This window comes from Pristiophorus japonicus, chromosome 7 (assembly GCF_044704955.1).
Source record: "Pristiophorus japonicus isolate sPriJap1 chromosome 7, sPriJap1.hap1, whole genome shotgun sequence".
Classification (NCBI taxonomy): domain Eukaryota; kingdom Metazoa; phylum Chordata; class Chondrichthyes; family Pristiophoridae; genus Pristiophorus; species Pristiophorus japonicus.
In genome coordinates, this window is record NC_091983.1 from 222,007,017 (window position 1) to 222,028,591 (window position 21,575).

The window sequence follows — 21,575 nt, forward strand, 5'->3', positions numbered from 1 at the left end:
CCTAGTTGATCCAGTCTCTCCTCATATGTCAGTCTCACTATCCCGGGAATCAGTCTGGTGAACCTTCGCTGCACTCCCTCAATAGCCAGAACGTCCTTCCTCAGATTAGGAGACCAAAACTGAACACAATATTCCAGGTGAGACCTCACCAAAGCCCTGTACAACTGCAGTAAGACCTCCCTGCTCCTATACTCAAATCCCCTAGCTATGAAGGCCAACATACCATTTGCCTTCTTCACCGCCTGCTGTACCTGCATGCAAACTTTCAATAACTGATGAACCATGTCACCCAGGTCTCGTTGCACCGCCCCCTTTCCTAAACTGCCGCCATTCTGCCTTCGTGTTTTTGCCCCCAAAGTGGATAACATCAGAACTCCTGGCTCTGTTTTTCAGGTCAGGCAGGTGTTCGACACACACAGGAAGCCATCACCAGATTAGAGTCCTCAAGCTACTGAGAAGTTCACACCCACCTGCAGGGTTGCGTCTGTCTCGTGTAGTGCAGGTTCCCTCTCCCCATTGAGACCTCTCTCACTTACTCAGCTCCAGAGAGCTTAGGTTAACAGCTCCAGAGAGCTTAGGTTAACAGCTCCAGAGAGCTTAGGTTAACAGAGCCAAGGCACCCAAACAGCTGAAGGTGCGGATCAGGAGCAATTGTTGGTTTACACAGAGGATTGTTCGGACATAGAATGCTCTCCCAGAAACAGAGTCCATAATAAGTGCAGGCGGGGGAGGGGGGAATTATATGGGCCGAATGGAACTAAGTGGATAGCCCTTTCAGAGAGCCGGTAACGGTGCAATGAGCAGTTTCAGTGCTGATTCTACTGAGCAGGGATGTGTCTGAAGCCTGCCTATTAACCTTTCCCCCTACCATTGCCAACATTAACCCCAACGTCTATCAATGCCATGAGGCACTGGTATTCCTGACTGCTCCAACACTAATTTGATTTGCCGTATTTTCTAACCACTGGTACAGGCCAGCAATGGTGGACGCCTAGCTATTGGAGAAGGCACAGTGGCTATGTATATAGATGTGAACTGAGACTCAAAAGAACCATGCGGTTTTTATATTGTGGCTGCTGTGGTAAGCTCACCACAATATCCCGCTATAGGATGGGCTTGTATAATATAAGTATTCTGGTACCTGAATTTCTAGATGATGATGGACCACGGTCCATCTAGTCTGCTTTCTACCATTTCTGGTAGTCACAGTGTTCAGTTGGAGAGGGAAGGGTGGTGAGTGGAGAGTGCGGGTCATTTAAAGCCGGAAGAGATTGCTTCTTCGACAACACTTCCCAAACCCGCAAGCTCTACCACCTAGAAGGACAAGGGCAGCAGGCGCATGGGAACACCACCACCTCCACGTTCCCCTCCAAAGCTCGCACCATCCTGACTTGGAAATATATCGCTGTTCCTTCATCGTCGCTGGGTCAAAAGTCTGGAAGTCGCTCCCTAACAGCACTGTGGGAGTAAATTCACCACACAGACTGCAGCGATTCAAGAAGGCGGCTCACCACCACCTTCTCAAGTGCTGTTCGAGATGGGCAATAAATGCTGGCCTTGCTAGCGATGCCCACATCCCATGAATGAATTTAGAAAAGACAGGAAGTTGAAGACGAGGTCAAGGATTTTAAATTTAAGGCGTTAAACAGTGAAAATTAATTTAGGTCACAGAGGACAAGACTGGTGAATGATTGCGGGGTGGAGACAGGGTGGCTTCATGCAGGACAGGAGTTTGACTGAGTTTGTGGGGGATGGGAGTCCAGGAAGTACAGCAGTAGAGTGGTGAAGTGTGGAGATGATGAAAACATCGATACAAGTTTCATTGGTGAAGAGGCTGAGGGGAACAATGCTGAGCAGTTGGAAGTAGGTGGTCTTGGTGACAGAAGGATATGAGGCCTTAAACTCAGCCCAATGTTGATCAGGATGGGGAGGTTAAGTACAATCTGGCTCATCAAGACAGTGCCCAGGGAGGGAGTTGGGAGTCAGTGGCAAGGGAGCGGAGTTTGTGGTAGGGACGAAAGGAGATTGTTTTGGTCTTCCCAATGTTGAGCTGGAGGACATCGCGACTCATCCAAGATGTTAGCTGAGCGGTGGAGTGGCAGGACCGGGTGGAAGCAGGCTATCTCTGCGGAGGATGTTGCTGAGGGGCAGTAGGTAGAGAAGGGAGAAAGAAACAAATCTTTGGGGTATTCGGGGGATGTTGGTGCAGGGATGGGAAGAGAAGCTGGAGGTGATCTGACGATGATTGGAATAAAACTATGCAGAGTTGGACTCGTGTTCGTTTGAATGGTAAAGGGTGTTACTGTTAGAGCTGTGCCAATTTAGAAACTTTCAAATACTTTCTAGCAATCACACACCTCCTTTCCCCATTAGCTTGTTGCAGACAATAGAGATGTACAAATGGTTAGTGTGTTTAAAGGATGCATCCTTTAGTGTTGCATTAATAGTCAAAGCACGAGTAAATGACACTCTTGGCTCTGGGTCAGAGAACCTCATACCAGGACTTGAGTGAATAATGCAGGCTGGAACTCCAGTGCTGTGCTGAGGGAATGCTACAGTGTCGGAGATGCCGACCTTCTGATGTAAACATTAATCTGAGGTCCAGTCTGTCTGTTCCGGTAGTCCACATGTACACTAAAGTTCCCCTGGCACACTTCAAACAAGGGGCTGGACTTTTGGCACATCATCGTCCATTTAGCGCCCATATAAGTGCTGAGATTCAGGCTATCGCCCATTTTTGATGAAAAATGGAAACTAGCGCCCGATTATAGCCCATTTATCGCCGGTGCAACTTGCGACATATGGGAATGAACTGCATCGCCCGGCCTCGTGTAAGGCCGAGAATACTGGTTATAATGGAAACTAGTGCCCGATTATCGCCTAGATGATCGCTGAGCGCTACTTACAGCATTTTGTCCATAATTTGCCCAAATGATTGCTGGCCCAAAAAGACGCTGAAGAAAAGCTGCAATCACCTGACCTTAACTCGGCACTACGGACGCCATTTTGTAACTCGGAGGATCTTTAATAAAAGGCTGCTTGAAGTGGTTGTCAGGAGAAGCAATTTGTGAATGATTTTAAGGGCGTTTTTGACTCTTCCCAATCATCTAATCACATTTGTATTTGTTGAGGACAAATTAAGGGCATTTATAGTGATGGGGTGTGTAATTTCTCAACCGGTATTGATGACTAATCACATGCTGCAGAATAGAGATGGGAGAAGGTTTATTGAAGAGCATTATGTGCCCAATCAAAGAGGTGGCAGACTGCTCACGAGGAGATGTTACACCCAATGCATTTACAGGGATAAGCGATCATACCTGGACTTATCCGATAACACGTGCGTTAGAAGGCTGCGATTCCAAAATCTTATCAGTGAGATATGCCAGCTGATTAAGGGAGATCTGCAGCCTACCAGCACCATCAGGACCGCACTAACCGTTGAGATAAAGGTTACTGCGGCACTTTCCTTCTACGCATCGGGCTCCTTTCAGGCCTCAGCTGGTGACATTTGCGGTATCTCTCAGCATGCCACACATTGCTGCATTCAACAGGTGACTGAAGCCCTTTACGCACGCAGGATGGACTTTATAAACTTCCCTATGATCAGGGAGGCTCAGACTGAGAGGGCTTTGGGTTTCTCGAGAATAGCAAACCTTCCCAAAGTGAAGGGAGCAATAGACTGTACGCACATCGCCCCGCGAGCACCTTTACAGGATGCAGAGGTGTTTTGGAACTGAAAGCGATTCCACCCTGAATGTCGACCACAAGCAAATAATCATGGCAGTAAATGCAAATTTTCCAGAGAGCATCTATGATGCACACATCTTGCGTGAGAGCACTATCTCTGACCTGTATAAGAGTCAACCACAAGGTCATGATTGGATGCTGGGAGATAAAGGATATGGCCTTGCCAGCTGGCTCATGAACCCCCCTGCGTAAGCCCCAGACAGAAGCCGAGAAGCGCTACAACGAAAGCCATATAGCTACATGCAATATCGACAAAAAGACAATTGGAGTTCTGAAGCAGCGCTTCAGATGCCTGGCCCACTCAGGAGGCAACCTACAATACCACCCTGAGCAGGTCGCTGAGTTCATTGTGGTGAGCTGCATGTTACATAACCTAGCTATCAGGAGAGGACAACAATTGCCAGGTGGGACCGCTGGTTCACCTCAGGAGAGATGGGAGGCGGAAGTGGAGGAGGAGGACAAGGACCTCGGGGAGGACAATCAGCCTGGCGATGAACCCACCTGCCCCCCCCCACACCACTGGAAAATCCCTGTGGTAGTTACACAGCTGCAAGACTCTTGTGTCAGCAGCTCATAAGTGAACACTTTGCATGAAGTTACATTGGTGACTGTTACAGTTGCATTACTTGCCTGGCCTGGCCATTGTTTCCAATCATTGTATTGATGTTTTACCGTACGTTATTAGAAGACATTTCACAACAATTGTAAACTTAAATCAAAAATGTTAATTTAAAAGGTAATTTTTATTTTTTTTTAACAAACATATATAACAACCCCCAGCAGTGAACAACATTTTTAACAGAACAATATAACAACACCCTCCCACCATCCCCAACAGTCAACACTCAACAATGTTTTTTTAATAACCACAATAATATACGCACCCCCCCTCCCTACCTGCGGCCACGCTTCCCTCCTGCACCTTGACTCCCCCACCTTGTATTAACCTTCCGTTTCCCACGTAATCCCTGAGTAACAGGACCAAGACATCTCTAGGGCTGCTGCTGTGGGGGGTGACGTCGACAGAATGATCTCAGTGGATGGAGGAGAAGTCGTTTGCGAAAAAACGTCTTCGAGTCAGAAGGAAGTTCCTCCTCCTGTCTCGCATCTGTCGTGCTGGTTGGTGATACGGCACCTTGGGGTGCAGTGCCGTATCCCGAAACTATCGCATGCCGCAAGGCATCGACAGAGTCGGTCGTTCGCCCCATTGTCGCGACTATCTGTTCCGTGCCCTGCGTTATTCTCGCAGACAGTGCGGCAATGTTGTTGGTCAACCCACCAAGTGCCTGGAGGAGCTCTCGACCCATGTCGACGCTCGCCCTCGACAGTGACACCGTGTCCTCATTGACATCTGGCCATCGCAGCGCGTGCCTACCTCGCCAACTCGACCTCCGTGGGGTTGGCGGGGGCACTGGACGACTTGGAGTGGCCCGCTGCAAGCCACTTAGCCCCACTACTTCGTCCGTTGAGGATGACGTGGTCACAGGTGTCACAGATGAGAAATCAGGCTCTGTTTCCTCAGTTTGCTGTTCGTCACCCGTGGTGATCACAACCTGCAGCAGTACAGGTGTTGATGCAGGGGCCTCCCATTGTGCCTGGGTAGCTGGGAAACATAATTGAGGTTATTAGAAGAGAAGGGGAGACATGAGAATGCTTGCACTGCGCTGGAATATGTACGAGGAGCAACACTACTGCAATAAATGTGAACGAGAGACGTTACATATCATTAACATGAGAGTACAGAAGAGTACAGAAACTGCATACATAACATTACATCATTCATATATTATAATCAAATGCCATTAAATTACTTTACTGGTTTACCATTGCTTTACGCATTACTCAGGTGGCGCAACAACAGGATCTGCACCACCACGGGTGCAGAACGATTATGGGTGCCCACTAATGCTGCGGCACGTTCTTCCAGGTCGCTGAGAGGGTGCAGCTCAGTAGGCCCTCCTCCGGTCCGCCTCTGCTCGGCATGATTCTTAGATATCTTCCTCTGCAAACGTGACAAGAGCATGGCATAAGTTAACTGACTCGGTACTATTACAGAAACACAACAGATATTGCAACCCACAATTAGTCACCCCACATGATATTCATCGTTAACGTTATAACGTTACAGGCCGCCTCGACCTGTCTGAGAACACCACCTCAGGTCAGGGCTATAAATAGAGCTGGAGTACCGGGCCCTGGAACATTGTGGCGGAGGTGCAGCGAATGAGGGTAAGGGGCCCAGAAGAGCCGAGGGCCCAGGGACAACACGGGCCAGCCCACACTGCGATATGTGTGCGCACTAGGTCCGTGCAGCAGAGCAGGTCTCCAGTCGTCCTGGTTTACCATTGCCACTGGATAAAGGCCTGTCAAGCCCGTGTGGTGGCTGATGTGCAACGGTCACCACACATTAAAAAAATCCACGCACAGGCAACTTCCAGCCCCTCAGCTGGAGTTCAGGACTGGAACATCGGGTCCTTCATTGAAACATCTGTGAACTCTTGTGGAAGCAAGTCATCCTCGTTCCAGGGACTGCCTCTGATGATGATATATGCTAATACAGTTTGTATCCACATTGGATGCATGGTTATAACATCTATGTTCAGAGAAAGTATTTAATAAGATCGTGTTTAGGTACTAATGCTTGACACCAAACATCTCGTGTACAATCTCCAGGAAAGGCCCCATCCACGGGCCGTGCCATTCGGCACCTGAGGGGAGGGAGGTGGTTTATTTGAATTGATGGAGGTCTCCCGGTGAGGGGAATCAGGACCGCTGGTGAGCTCGGCAATGACAGGACTGTAATGGGAGGAGACACCGTGTCCATGGGCTGTGCTCGGAGACCTCCATGTGCCCGGAGCTAATGTCCCAAAGTGTCCCAGGGCAGACAGTGAGCCAGGGCAGCTCTCCCCCAGTCCAGGCTGGGTCACTGTGTAAGTGACAGCAGCCGGAGAGATTCACACAGTCTGGGTAAAGATGACCAGACCCCTCAGTGCTCAGTCGTGCCCCATCCACCAACATAACCAAAAAGGAGATGGTGCCCTAGTTAAAGACTTGCTCACAGCACACAAGAGTTCTCCTTCTAAACTAAAGTGGCAGAAATGCCGAATGTTTGCGGTCTGTCTATTTCCAGTCATTCCTTTAGCCACAATTTTCGATCAAAGCTTTTAATTAATAATTAATACTGCTGATTAAATGTAAGGCATCTCATCAAAATTAGACTTAAAGGGCACAGGATCCGACTCCAGTCCAGATCTTAGCAGCGAAGCTTCCCAAGATTACCCAGCTTAATTACAATTCGCCACATTTACATTTTAATTAATGAGTCAGTGCATCATTATAAATTAAAATGTGATAATTGAATACTTACTCTTGTCGATGCAGTCAGACTGTTCCACCGCTTGTGGCACTGGTCTGCTTCACGCCTATTGTGGGCCACCGATGGAGACTAGGGCGGCGATATCGCCCCATATTTTTTGTTATATGTGGGGGCGCGGGGGGAGGTTTCCCACACCCACCCCGGGTTAATTGGCCCCATTGATTTTTGACCTCATTAACCAAGGCCTCATTGGCCTCATCAGAGAAAGCTTTTTCCCTCCTTCTCCCTGACAGCTCCTGCTGCATACTGCGATCGCTCAATTGGTTTGACATTTTTCACCCTCCATACACTCCTTTTCAGCTTCCTTCTCCCTCTCCCTCTCTTTCAGTTTTCTGAGCATGTGCAGATGATCCCTGAACTCCCGAATCGCGGGAAAAGTTTTTTGCTGAAAAAAAAAAGCGCATGCGCAGAACGGCCGTTGCTATGGACACCAGCCTTGCACGACTGAATACATCGCTATCGCCCATTTCCATCACTAAGGCTATCGCCCAAATGAAAAAGGCGGAACTAGCGTTTTTTAAATTGGCCGATATTCCAGTGATCCTGAAAAATACAAAAAGCACTAAGGCCGGAAATATCGCCCATTTTTGCGCGATAGCGATCATAGTGGAAAGTCTAGCCCAAGGAGTTCTCCCATTCTCCAAACCAACATTCGTTCCACACCTAACACCACACAAAAGAAACCATCGATTAATGGGTGATTCATACCCTGTATTTTACTGCCGAAGTGTTGTATGTGAAGCATTTTGTAATGTGGCACTTTATAAATGTTGAAGTGTTCAAAATTACAAAAGGTCTTGATAGAGTAGATTAGGAGAAACTATCTCCACTGGCAGGAGGGTTGGTTACTAGAGGACACAGTTTTAAGAGAATTGAGAAAAGAACTGGGGGTGTGGGGGAGATTTTGTTTTGACGCAGTGAGTTGCGATGGGGAATGTACTGCCTGAAGGGGTGGTGGAAGCAGATTCAGCAGTAACGTTCAAACTGAAATTGGATATAGACTAGAAAAGGAAACATTTACAGGGCTACAGGGGAATGGGACGAAGACGATAGCTTTAACAAAGCTGGCACGGACACGATTAGCTGAATGGCCTCTTTCTGTGCTGTAAGATTCTAGGAAATGCAAGTCTTTCCTTTCACAGAATGAATAAACCGTTAAAGTGCAGTGACTTGTGATGTTGGCGAGCAGGATAGCCATTCTTCAGCAACAACCTATAAACAGAGAGATGATTAACAAGTTAGTCTGTTTTTTAGTGCTGGTGGCTGAGGGAGGAATGTTTAGCGATAATGGAAGATCCCATTCCCTCCCACCCCCCCCCCCCCCAACTGCGCTCCAGGAGTTGAGTTGAAGGGCAGTATCAGCCCTATCAAGGTAGGAACTGACTGACCACTTTCTCATTCCCTCAGAAATCGTATTCAGCCCCCATTGGAATCGACTTTCAGAAGCGATATGCGACAATTGTTTTAGAATTGGAGCAGCTGAACAAAGATCTGAATAAGGTGCTGAATAAAGTCCAGCAGTATTGTTATGAGGTGAGTGTTGAACACATTGCCTGCCTGGCTCGTGCACTCTCGTAATGTCTGTGTCACTCGCTCCTGTGCCCTTCTCTTCCCTGTGTGCGCACTGATGCTCACTTGCTCTGTGTCTCTCTCGTCTTGTATTTGTATAAAACTTGAGCTCATCCAAAACTCGGCTGCTCATGTCCTAACTCGCACCAAGTCCCGCTCACCCATCTCCCCTGTGCTCGCTGACCTACATTGGCTCTCGGTCCGGCAATGCCTCAATTAGAAAATTCTCATCCTTGTGTTCAAAGGCCTCGCCCTCCCTATCTCTGTAACCACCGCCAGCCCTACAACCCTCCCAAGATCTCTACGCTCCTCCAGTTCTAGCCCCATGCGCTTCTCCAATTTCCTTCGCTCACCAATGGCAGCCGTGCCTTCAGCTGCCCAAACATGAAACTCGATTGCCTTCGTATTGCTTTCTCTCGGTACTTGTCTAACTTCAGGTGATATTTGAGGTGCAGCGGCTGAGGTTTTGTGGATCAGTTGTTAACCTTGCCTCTTGTGTTATCTTGAAAACGACAGCTTGCTCCTGACCAGGGTTTGCAGCCCATGGACCAGCCCACAGACATGCGCAGGAGGTGTGAGGAGGAGGCTCACGAGCTCGTACGGCAGGCAAACACTTCGCAAACCGGGCAGGCCAGTGTTCGAAATGAAAATCTCACCGACCTAATAGCCAGACTGACAGCAGTGCTGCTACAGATAAAAGTAAGTGTAGTGTTCGGCAGTTCCCAGCTGCGGTGGTGTGTGGTTCTGGGTTTAGCAAGCCAAAGGTCGTGATCTTGCGTCCTGTCCGGGCAAATTGTGAAACTGAATTTAATAATCTGGTCCTTTGTGGTTCATCACCAGATGAAAAATGACATTGAAAGCTGCTGTAGTGTCATTTAAAAAAAAACTCAACTGGCTCAGTAATGTCCTTCGAGGAAAGGACCCTGCCACCCCTACCTGGTATGGCCTACAGGTGACTCCAGTCTCGCGCTGTGTGGTATACACTTTAATGCCCTCTGTACCCTCGCAAGTCACCCAGTTGTAACTAGGGATGGGCCTTGTCAGCGTCGCTCACACCCTGAGAATCCAAAGAGCAACGGATCTGAAATCTGTGGACCCCCCCCTGACATTGCTCACGGTCCATGGGAGGGGGCTGAAATAACTCAGCAAGAATCCTGCTCAGTAGTTTGATGCCAGCGTTATTAGCATGCACTTTCCACATTCATGGAATGATACACAGCACAGAAGGAGGCCATTTGGCCCATTGTGCCTGTGCCAGCCCCTCGAAAGAGCTATCCAATTAGTCTCACTCCTTCCTCTTTCCCCATGGCCTTGCAATTTCTTTCCCTCCAATTATTTATCCATTTCCCTTTTGAAACTTACTATTGTCTCTGCTTCCAGCATCCTTTCAGGCAGCGAATTCCAGATATGCCGAGTTACTTTTAATGGGAGAGACTGTGTGTGGCTGAGCACTGACATGCTGTCTGAATGGTAATGGCTACAGTCAGTTGTTTACAAAATCCCATTTGATGGTTTTATTTTATATAATTGACAGCGAAACTAATTTTGAGGCCAGACAGAATCTTTATTTCTAACCGCTCGGAAAATACAAATGCAACGATAATCGCCTGGAGAACGCGACCTGGGACAAGTCCCGCCTGCTAACAACTGGGGTTCTGTTTGTGAAGCAGCACACAGTAATAAAAGGAGCGCAGGTTAAATTTAGCCACAGGCCTGCCACCTGAACAGTTGGAACTCCCAGAGTTGTGGCGGAGGGGCTGTGGTGGGGAGTGGCACAATCCTGGTCGTGACCAAAGATCCGGCTCGACTGGCGAATGGTCCTCAGGACCTCTGTAAAATGACCAAATATCACTTTAAATCAGGCCCAGCACACTGCCTCCTGGGTCCCCCTCGTTGTGACCCCTCCCCACTCAGATCCTAAAACCAGTCATCTCTTTGGTTTCCTCCTAGTTTTTCAGGACATCCCACACTCTGGTGGTAGCAGGCACCTTCGTTGGCATTGTCTTTCTCCCCTCCCCCACCATACAGGGTCAAAATCTTATAGTGCACCCGGCAGGTATGGACACTGCGAGTGATCACAGCAGACCAACGAACACTTACAATCTACAGCACAGAAGGAAGCCACTGAGCCCATCATGCCTGTGCCGGCTCTTCGAAAGAGCTATTCAACTCGTCCCACTCCCCTGCTCTTTCCTCACAGCCCAGGAAATGTTTTCCCTTCCAGTTTTTGTTCCAATTCCCTTTTGAAAATGACTATTGAATCTGCTTCCACCAGCCTATCAGGTAGTGCATTACAACAATTCTGAGTTTATTAAAAAAAAAAATCTGTATCCTCTGGCTACTGCTCCCACCCCCCCTACCCCTGCCAGTAGAAAACAGTTTATCTCTACTCACGCTAACAAAACCCCTCATAATTTTGAACACCTCTATTAAACCTCCCCTTGACCTGCTCTGCTCGAAGGAGAACAATCCCAGCTTCTCTAGTCTCTACATTTCTGCTACTACCTGGAATTCGACCCTAAGGTTGTCTGCAACGTCCATTCAGTAAGGTTTGCTCACTACGTGCCACCTTGGTATTCTCTACAATGTACACTGTATTGATAGGACTGTAGTGTATCAGGGTGTTGCAGTGGCCAGGGAGTGAAATGAAATCGGTGGCAATGGAAAGGAGTTTGTGGAGAGGGCCAAAGACAATGGGTTCGGTCTTCCCAATGTTTCATTGGAGGAAATTGCGGCTCATCCGGGACTTGGATGTCGGAGAAGCAGTCTGACAACAGAGAATAAGGGTCAAGAGGTGTTGGTGAGGTAGAGCTGATTTGAAAGGGAGGGGTACAGTACCTGGGGAAATAACATGATCAGCTAGCAGGGGGCCAGGGGGGAAGTTGGGTGGTTTACTGGCAATAGGGTTGAGAGAGCAGGAGGTGGGTCTCGGGGTGGGCGCGGGGTGCGGTTAGGAGAGAAACTAGAGAAAGATGCGAGTTCAGGGCTGGGCTGTGATTGCCATGATGGGAATCGAGAATCCACGTGTGGTGGAAAGGTTGAGGGGGTGGCCGTGAATATGGGTAGAAGAGTTTATATGGCGGGTGTGGTGAAGGGCGGTGAACTCTGAGTCAGTGACAGTGTTTGCCAGCAGCCAATGAAACGGCTAGAAACTTAACATGAACACGACAGTCACAGTTTACTCGTGGCCAATGAGAATGTTTAGCAGCAACAATCAGAACGTTATTTTTATACAGATATATTGAGCATAGCTAATTAATGTCCTTAAGGGAGAGGAAGTGAGTAAATAAGATTACTGCCACTACATTATGAATTAATTAATATTTTTCTTTTATATAATTTCATAGAATTTACAGCACAGAAACAGGCCATTCGGCCCAACTATCTGTGTCAGTGTTTATGCTCCACACGAGCCCCTCCCAACCTGCTTCATGGTACACCTTGTAGTTATAAAACTGCACTTTTCGACTCGCTATAAACAACACTGCCGGGGAGGTATGTGTGCGATTTAGGCCACAGTACCGGTTTTGAGAGAAGAGAATGTCGCCAATATAGATGTAAAGGCATTAGAAAGGGTACAGAGGAGGTTACCAGGGATGAGAAACTTCAGTTATGAGGAGAGGTTGCAAAAATTATGACTGTTCTCCTTGGAACAGAGAAGGTTAAGAAGTGACCTAATAGAGGTTTTCAAGATGAGAAGTTTGATAGAGTAACTAGGAAAGCAATACTCCCTCTGGCGAGTGGGTCAATAACTAAAGGTCATAGATTCAAAATTATTGGAAAAAGATCTAGAGGGGAGATGGGAATTTTTTACTGAGTTGTCAGGATCAGAAACACTCCGCCTGAGAAGGTGGTGGAAGCTGATATAATGTTAAAAGGGAGTCTGACAGGTCTTTGAGGTTGAGGAACTTACAGGGTTACAGACAGAAAGCGGGATGTGAGACTAAGCACGAGTGCTCTCTCAGAGCCAGCACAGGCTTGCCAGGCCGAATATGTAATTCTATAAAAGAAAAATATTAATCATGGCTATAAGTTTCCATGATTCCAATGCTCACAACCAGACACAATCAAATACCCAGAGACGTAATACTTTAGCAGTAAATGTAACTGGCCAATTTCCTGTCTCATTGCTCACGGCCAAAGCTTAAATGAATGCACCCTCTGTTACCGCACCCAGTCAGCTTGTTGCTGTATCTACGACACCACACAGCTCATCTAATATGCCACTGTGATCCAGTAGAAGAGTGGTATATGACAGAGGATTAACTCTGTTTATTTAGAGATCTGGAACCTGTTTGCAAGAGAGCGCCATTCAGCCTGAGAAAGTTTGATCAGCATAATCACTGAGTGAGTCTACAAAGGGATATCGATAGGTTAAGTGAGTGCGCAAAAATTTGGCAGGTGGAATATAATGTGGGAAAATGTGAGATAATCCAATTTGGTAGAAAGAATAGAAAAGCAGAATATAATTTAAATGGAGACTACAGAATGCTGCAGTACAGAGGGACCTGGGGGTCCTTGTGCATGAAACACAAAAAGTTAGCATGCAGGTACAGCAAGTAATCAGGAAGGCAAATGGAATGTTGGCCTTTATTGCAAGGGGGATAGAGTATAAAAGTAGGGAAGTCCTGCTACACCTGTACAGGGTATTGGTGAGATCACACCTAGAGTACTGCATACAGTTTTGGTCTCCTTATTTAAGGAGGGATATACTTACATTGGAGGTAGTTCAGAGAAGGTTCACTTGGTTGATTCCTGAGATGAAAAGGTTGTCTTATGAAGACAGGTTGAGCAGGTTGGGCCTATACTCATCAAGTTTAGAAAAATGAGAGGTGATCTTATTAAAACATACAAGATTATGAGGGGGCTCGACAGGTAGATGCAGAGAGGATGTTTCCCCTCATGGGGGAATCTAGAACTAGGGAGCATAGTTTCAGATTAAAGGGGTCACCCATTTAAGACAGAGATGAGGAGGAATTTCTTCTCTTTGGAATTCTCTACCCCAGACAGCTGTGTAGGCTGGGTCATTGAATATATTTAAGGCGGAGATAGACAGATTTTTGAACTACAGGGAAATCAAGGGTTATGGGGAGCGGGCGGGGAAGTGGAGTTGAGGCCAAGATCAGATCAGCCATGATCTTATTGAATGGCGGAGCATGCTCGAAGGGCCAAATGGCCCAACCATACTCCTATTTCTTGTGTTCGTGTGAGGTTATGGTGACTTTAATTAGTTTTAAAACATATCTTTGCAAAGTAACATGCTGAACCCCCTCCCGGAAAATGAACAAATCCAGTTCTGCCTTGTGGTTTGGTCATTGATCCGTGAGATATTGGATAAACTGTCAGCTCACTCCACAACCCTCCATGCATTGTGTTTTAATGTAAATCATCCCATTGATTTTTTTTTTGGCTAACATGATTCCCTCCCCTCCACTCCTGAAAACATTGAGTCTTTACTAAGATACAGGTGCCAGGTTCTGTGGAACCTCATCTAAATGGCCATTCTTTGTGCACGAGCCTTGCCCATGTATGGGGCCCCAATACAGCTGAGCCCAGTCTTGCACACATATCTAGCAGGAGTTGCCGTATGGTGACCAGTGGCAGGCACCCAGTTGGGGCTGAGGCTAATTGTAGTAGCTCTCTCCACACGTCCCCGACTGAGAGCAGCTAAGTGAGCCCAGACCGAGGGTCAAACCCAAGACCCTCCTGGTCTCTCTAGCTCTGATGCTGTAAAACTGGAGGGATTGTTCCCCTGATTCAATGGGTACACCAAGCCTTCCTACTTCTGCAAGGTGAGGTGTATGGCCTGACTTCAGCAATACTGCTCGTCAGAAGGCATCTAACGGGGAGATGCAGAATTCAGTCAGCAGTCAAAATGGACATGGAGCAGTTGAAATGTCCAAGGAGAGAAAACGTGGGAGAGTGCATCCGCCAGGCTGCACTTGCATGCTTTTTAGGGCAAAGATCAGAAAAGGTATTGGAAGCGCACCCTCTGTACATAGGAGTGACTCAGGAGTAGTGTCTTTGACAAGTAACCCATCAGAGGAGCGGAGCTCCAAAGGATGTCGGTTGTACCAAGCCCCGACACACACTAAGGTGAAAAAGGAGTTTGTGCCATGGCTGGGGTAAGCAACCTTCCCTCTCCTCGCCTCTCCCCCCATCAAGGCCTCTTGCCCGTCCCCTCCTCAAGACCTCCGCTTGTCTCCACTATCCCCCCCAATCCCCACCACAGCCTCCTCTTGTCCACTCCCTGCTCCCCCCACTTGCGGACTCCACTTTCTCCCTTCCAACCCCCACCCCATCCGCTTCCTCCCCCAGACCCCCCCCGCCCCATCCGCAGCCTCCACCGGACCCCCCCCAGCCCCATCCGCAGCCTCCACCGGACCCCCCCGCCCCATCCGCAACCTCCACCGGACCGCCCCATCCGCTGCCTCCCCTAAACCCCCGCCCCATCCGCTGCCTCCCCCAGATACCCCACTGGACCCCCCCAGCCCCATCCGCTGCCTCCCCTAGACCCCCGCCCCATCCGCAGCCTCCACCGGACCCCCCCGCCCCATCCGCAACCTCCACCGGACCCCCCCCAGCCCTATCCGCAGCCTCCCCCAGACCCCCCCCCCCACGCTCCATCCGCAGCCTCCTCTTTGCTCCGCCCCCGCAGCCTCCTCAGCGTTTGATCTCTGATCTCAAATATTTGGATGGGTAGAGATGTGAAAAACAGAACTGTGAAGGATTGAGGTTTGATGGCCTGGCTGGCCTTCTCTCAGCCCTTGACCTTTTTTTCTGATATTCTAGAACTAAAATTACTCGCACTTTTTATTTCAGGTTTCAACTATTGAAAGCTTTTTTTTAATGGCACTAAACTCGTTGATCTTTGCTTCCTCCAGTGTCTGGCAGAAGGAGGTGATTTAAACTCTTTTGAATTCAAGTCATTGACGGACTCTTTGAATGACATCAAGAGCTCTATAGATGCTTCTAATGTAAGGTAGGTGGAATGTAGGTTCCCCCCAAACTGCGCCACAGTTTCAGCCAGTGAGCTGCTGAACCCTACAGTCCAGCAAGATCCCAGGTCGCGTCCCCGGACTGCACGGAGTTAGATGGTCTCAGTAGGGCAGGGCGGGGGGGAGGAGAAATGGGGGGGAGCATCATGGACAGTCTGTGCAACCCCTGGATTAGGATTGGGAAAATTCAGCCGTCGTTCCCGTGCCCAGTGGATATTGTTGCCCCTTGGCGACATCATCTGAAAACACAGAATCAGTTTCCACATGTACGCTGATGACCTCTCTACCTCTGCTCTACCTGTCCACCACCTCTCCACCCCTCCACTGTCTCTAAATTGTCAGACTACTTGTCTGTCTGGATGAGCAGAAATTTTCTCCAATTGAATATTAGGAAGACCGAAGCCATTGTTTTCGGTCCCCGCCACCAACTCTGTTCCCTAGACACTGACTCCATTCCTCTCCCCAACTCCTGTCTGAGGCTGAACCAGAATGTTCGCAACCTTGCCGTCATATTTGACCCTGAAATTAGTTTTCGACCACATATCCGCAGCATAACTAAGACTGCCTATTTCCACCTCCGTAACATCACCTGTCTTCGTCCTTGCCTCAGTTCATCCGCTGCTGAAGCCCTCATCCATGCCTTTGTTACCTCTAGACTTGACTATTCCAACACACTCCTGGCTGGCCTACATAAACCTAGAGGTGATCTAAAACTCGGCTGCCCGTGTCCTAACTCGCACTAAGTTCCGCTCACCCATCACCCCTGTGCTCGCTGACCAACATTGGCTTCCGGTTAAGCAACGTCTTGATTTCAAAATTCTCATCCTTGTTTTCAAATCTCTCCATGGCCTTGCCCCTCCCTATCTCTGTAATCCCCTCCAGCCCCACAACACCCTGAGATATCTGCGCTCCCCTAATTCTGCCCTCTTGAGCATCCCTGATTAGAATCCCTCAACCATTGGTGGCTGTGCCTTCTATTGCCTAGGCCCCAAGCTCTGGAATTCCCTGCCTTAACCTCTCCTCCTCTCAACCTCTCTCTCCTCCTTCAAGACCCTCCTTAAAACCTCCCTCTTTGACCAAGCTTTTGGTCACCTGCCCTAATTTCTCCTTATGTGGCTCGATGTCAAATTTTTTGTCTCATAATACTTTTGTGAAGCGCCGTGGGACATTTCACTACGTTAAAGGTGCTATATAAACACAAGTTGTTGTTGAGTGACCCTGCTGGAAAGCATGGGTTTACTTGTGATGCTGCTCACAGTTTGTCAGCCTGCACTGTCTGGGCTGGTGTGTAAACAAGGACCCCTGGGCAAGGTATTGAAGGGGAACCCCATCGTTAAACTACATCACAGCATGGGTCGGTCCCTTTGACTAAAAAAAGCAGGGAACTAAAGAGAGAAAGCCTGCTGCAGTCAAAATCTTGGAGATGAGTGTATGGGCAGACAGTATAGAAATGGGACAGGCAGACAGTATAGAAATGGGACAGGCAGACAGTATAGAAATGGGACAGGCAGACAGTATAGAAATGGGACAGGCAGACAGTGTAGAAATGGGACAGGCAGACAGTGTAGAAATGGGACAGGCAGACAGTATAGAAATGGGACAGGCAGACAGTATAGAAATGGGACAGGCAAACAGTATAGAAATGGGACAGGCAGACAGTGTAGAAATGGGACAGGCAGACAGTGTAGAAATGGGACAGGCAGACAGTGTAGAAATGGGACAGGCAGACAGTGTAGAAATGGGACAAGCAAACAGTATAGAAATGGGACAGGCAGACAGTGTAGAAATGGGACGGGCAGACAGTGTAGAAATGGGACAGGAAGACAGTGTAGAAATGGGACAGGCAGACAGTATAGAAATGGGACAGGCAAACAGTATAGAAATGGGACAGGCAGACAGTGTAGAAATGGGACAGGCAGACAGTGTAGAAATGGGACAGGCAAACAGTGTAGAAATGGGACAGGCAGACAGTGTAGAAATGGGACAGGCAGACAGTGTAGAAATGGGACAGGCAGACAGTGTAGAAATGGGACAGGCAGACAGTGTAGAAATGGGACAGGCAAACAAGTGTAGAAATGGGACCAGCAGACAGTGTAGAAATGGGACCAGCAGACAGTGTAGAAATGGGACAGGCAGACAGTGTAGAAATGGGACAGGCAGACAGTGTAGAAATGGGACAGGCAGACAGTATAGAAATGGGACAGGCAGACAGTGTAGAAATGGGACAGGCAAACAGTGTAGAAATGGGACCAGCAGACAGTGTAGAAATGGGACAGGCAAACAGTATAAAAATGGGACAGGCAAACAGTATAGAAATGGGACAGGCAGACAGTGTAGAAATGGGACAGGCAGACAGTGTAGAAATGTGACAGGCAGACAGTATAGAAATGGGACAGGCAGACAGTGTAGAAATGGGCGCTGGTGAGGCCCTAAAGAGGCAGACAGTATAGAGCTGGGCTGGGTGTAGGACACAGTGTCGTTTGTCTAAACCACATGGGATGCAATTAGTTACAGTGCCATTTGCATGGTATTGGGGGAAGCTCTAGTATAATCACTTGTATTTATATAGCGCCTTTAACGTAGTAAAACGTCCCATGGCGCTTCACAGCAGTGTTACAAGTATAATTGGCAGTCCTGAGAATCTGATCTGTGAGAGGATTTGAATGCCACTATTTTGAGGTGGCCATGTATAAAACTATTTGAGGCAATTCATTGTCTGGATTGAGACAGTTGGGAAAGGAACTAGGAGAGAACAGTGACATGGAAGTGGATTACACAGTGGTGGAGTGGATTGGAATGGTCAACTGTTTCTAAGAGCGGGCTGGGAATCACACATCGCAGTCACAGGGGAAGTTGGAGGGAGGTCTGAGTGCAACGGGATTGACTAAAAACAGCATGTAGCACCTCGAACAGAGACTGGGGAGAGAGAGGAGTGTGATGACTATGTATTTGAAGACTTTGAGGACAGAGGGGTCTACCATCATCTTTTTAAGGCAGGTGGTGATGGCAGATTTGAAAATGGGGGTGGGGTGGAGGGGGAGAACATTGCCGAGGGAGAGGTTAGGTAGTTAGGCCAGCGTTGGGCTTTCCGTGTTGAGAATAGGTCATGGGAGCAGGGAGTGAATCTGAGGAGGGTGAAGAAGGAGCCACTTTCACCGACAGTGGGAGTGAAGTTGGGACATAGAACAGACCATAGTCTGTTGGTGGAAGGAAGCCAACTTGGTGACATGCCAAACGTGGAATTAAAAAGAACATCAAGTCGATTTTGCACGCCATCTGATTTAGTGAGGATACCACGGACAGAGGCTCGTAGGTACCAGTAGGGGCCAGAAAACATGGCTGTCCTGCATAGGTTAATACGTGAAGTGTTCACCTTTGAGATGAAATACAGTTTTTCGTAATGGTGAACATAATATACTGCTGCTTCCCCTCAGCTGACGGGTTCTCCCTCATTCTCCCTTCCCCGCTAACCCCTCCCCTCAACTGATCCTGGTCCTCACAGTCCAGCTGCTTGCACCATTGCTGGGAGTGGACCTGGTGTATTCGAGTAAGCCCTGTCTTGCTGCTTTCAGCTAAGGAGATGTGATAGAGGTGTTAAAAATTCAAGGGTTTTGATTGAGGTAAATCGGCAACGGGGGGCTGGGGGGCGGGGGGCAGGGAAGGAGCTCTCCACCTGTCGGTGAGTAGTAACTAGACGGCAAAATTAAGATGGTCTTAAAGAGCAATGGTTCAGGTAAGGGTTTTTTTTCCCCCCACACAGTTGTTACAACATGGAGCATCCCATCAGAAACATCCCATAACTTTTTAAACGGAAGTGGTTAAATATTAGAAAAATCAGTATGTTTGGTGGGTGGGGGAAATGGGTCAATTCTTTTACAGATCCAGCCAGTTACAATGGACTGATGGCCATTGTGCGCCCTCTGTTCCGTAAGGAAATGACCATGGCTGCGAGTTCTCTCTCTCAACAAGGGTGGCCCGATACTGAAGTGAGGAAGTGCAGGGCTCTGACCAGATTTTATTGTGCTCACTCCTCCAGGATCATCCTGGAAAGCAAAGATAACTCCCAACTTCTTTTCTCCACTACCAACGGTCTCCTTAAACCCCTCTCTCCTGTTTCCCAACCTGCCCCACCTCCAACAAGTGCGAGGAGGACGTGGACTTTTGTCAATAAGATTGAGACTATCGGTTCAGCTGTCTCTGCTGCGTCCCACCCTTCCCCAGCCCACCAGGCCAAATTTCTCCCAAGGTTAAGGGGATTAGCAATTTTGAAATAGATAAATCCCCAGGCCCAGAGGAAATGTATCCCAGGCTGCTAAGAGAAGCAAAAGTGAAAATAGCAGAGGCTCTGACCATCATTTTCCAGTCCTCTCTAGCTACGGGTATGGTACTGGAGGACTGCTAATGTTGTACCTTTGTTTAAAAATGATGAAAGGGATAGACCAAGTAATTACAGGCCAGTCAGTCTAACCTCAGTGGTGGGAAAATTATTGGACGAAATTCTGAGGGACAGGATAAATCTTCATTTAGAAAGACATGGATTAATCAAGGACAGTCAGCACGGATTTGTTCAGGGAAGGTCATGTCTGACTAACTAGATTGAATTTTTCGAGGAGGTAACCAGGAGGGTCGATGAGAGTAGTGCGTATGATGTAGTGTGCATGGATTTTAGCAAGGCCTTTGATAAGGTTTCACATGGCAGAATGCTCACGAAATTAAAAGCCCATAGGATCCAAGGCAAAGTGGCAAGTTAAATCCAAAATTGGCTCAGAGGCAGGAAGCAAAGGGTAATGGTTGATGGGTATTTTTGTGACTGGAAGACTGTTTCCAGTGCAGTCTGCTGGGCTCAGTACTAGGTCCCTTGCTTTTTGTGGTATATAACAATGATTAAGACTTGAATGTAGGGGGTATGGTTGAGATGTTTGCATATTATACTAAAATATGTGGTTGATAATGAAGAAGAAAGCTTAGACTGCAGGAAGATATGAATGAACTGGGCAGTTGGGCAGAACAGTGGCAAATGGAATTCAATCTGGAGAAGTGTGAGGTAATACATTTGGGGAGGGCTAACATGGCAAGGGAATATACATTAAATAGTAGGACACTGAGAAATGTAAAGGAACAAAGAGACCTTGGAGTGCAGGTCCATAGATCCCTGAAGGTAGCAGGCCAGGTAGATAAGGTGGTTATGAAGGCATATGGAATGCTTGTCTTTATTAGCTGAGGCATAGAATACAAGCGCGGGGGGGGGGGAATGCTTGAACTGTATAAAATACAAGTTAGGCCACAGCTGGAGTACTGCGTGCAGTTCTGGTCACCGCATTACAGGTAGGACATGATTGACCTGGAGAGGGTACAGAGGAGATTTACAAGAATGTTGCCTGGACTGGAGAATTTTGGCTATGAGGAAAGATTGGAGATGCTGGGTCTGTTTTCTTTGGAACAGAGGAGGCTGAGGGGAGACCTTACTGAGATGTATGAAATTATGATGGGCCGAGATAGAGTGGATAGAAAGGGCCCATTTCACTTAGCAGAGGGGTCAACAACCAGGGGGCATAGATTTAAAGTAATTGGTAGAAGGTTTAGAGGGGATTTGAGGGGATATTTGTTCATCCAGAGGGTGGTGGGGGTCAGGAACTCACTGCCTGAAAGGGTGCTAGAGGCAGAAACCCTCACCACATTTAAAAAGTACTTGGATATGCACTTGAAGTTCCGTAACCGACAGGGCTACGGACCAAGAGCTGGAAAGTGGGATTAGGCTGGATAGCTCTTTGTCGGCCAGCACGGACACAATGGGCCGAAAGAGCCTCCTTCTGTGCTGTAAATTTCTATGATTTGCCCCCTATCCCTAAACTCTCATCTATCTCTAGTTTCTCTCCTAGCTC

General features: G+C 48.1%; 1 protein-coding gene across 1 annotated transcript in view; it reads left to right on the plus strand.

Moving 5' to 3' along the window:
• Positions 1–21,575, plus strand: part of lin9 (lin-9 DREAM MuvB core complex component) — a 203,110-nt gene that overhangs the window by 174,371 nt on the left and 7,164 nt on the right. Inside the window, exons 12-14 of the mRNA XM_070884578.1 lie at positions 8,534–8,659; positions 9,212–9,394; positions 15,580–15,677. Coding sequence (XP_070740679.1) covers positions 8,534–8,659; positions 9,212–9,394; positions 15,580–15,677 — 407 coding nt within the window. The remainder of the gene's footprint in view (positions 1–8,533; positions 8,660–9,211; positions 9,395–15,579; positions 15,678–21,575) is intronic.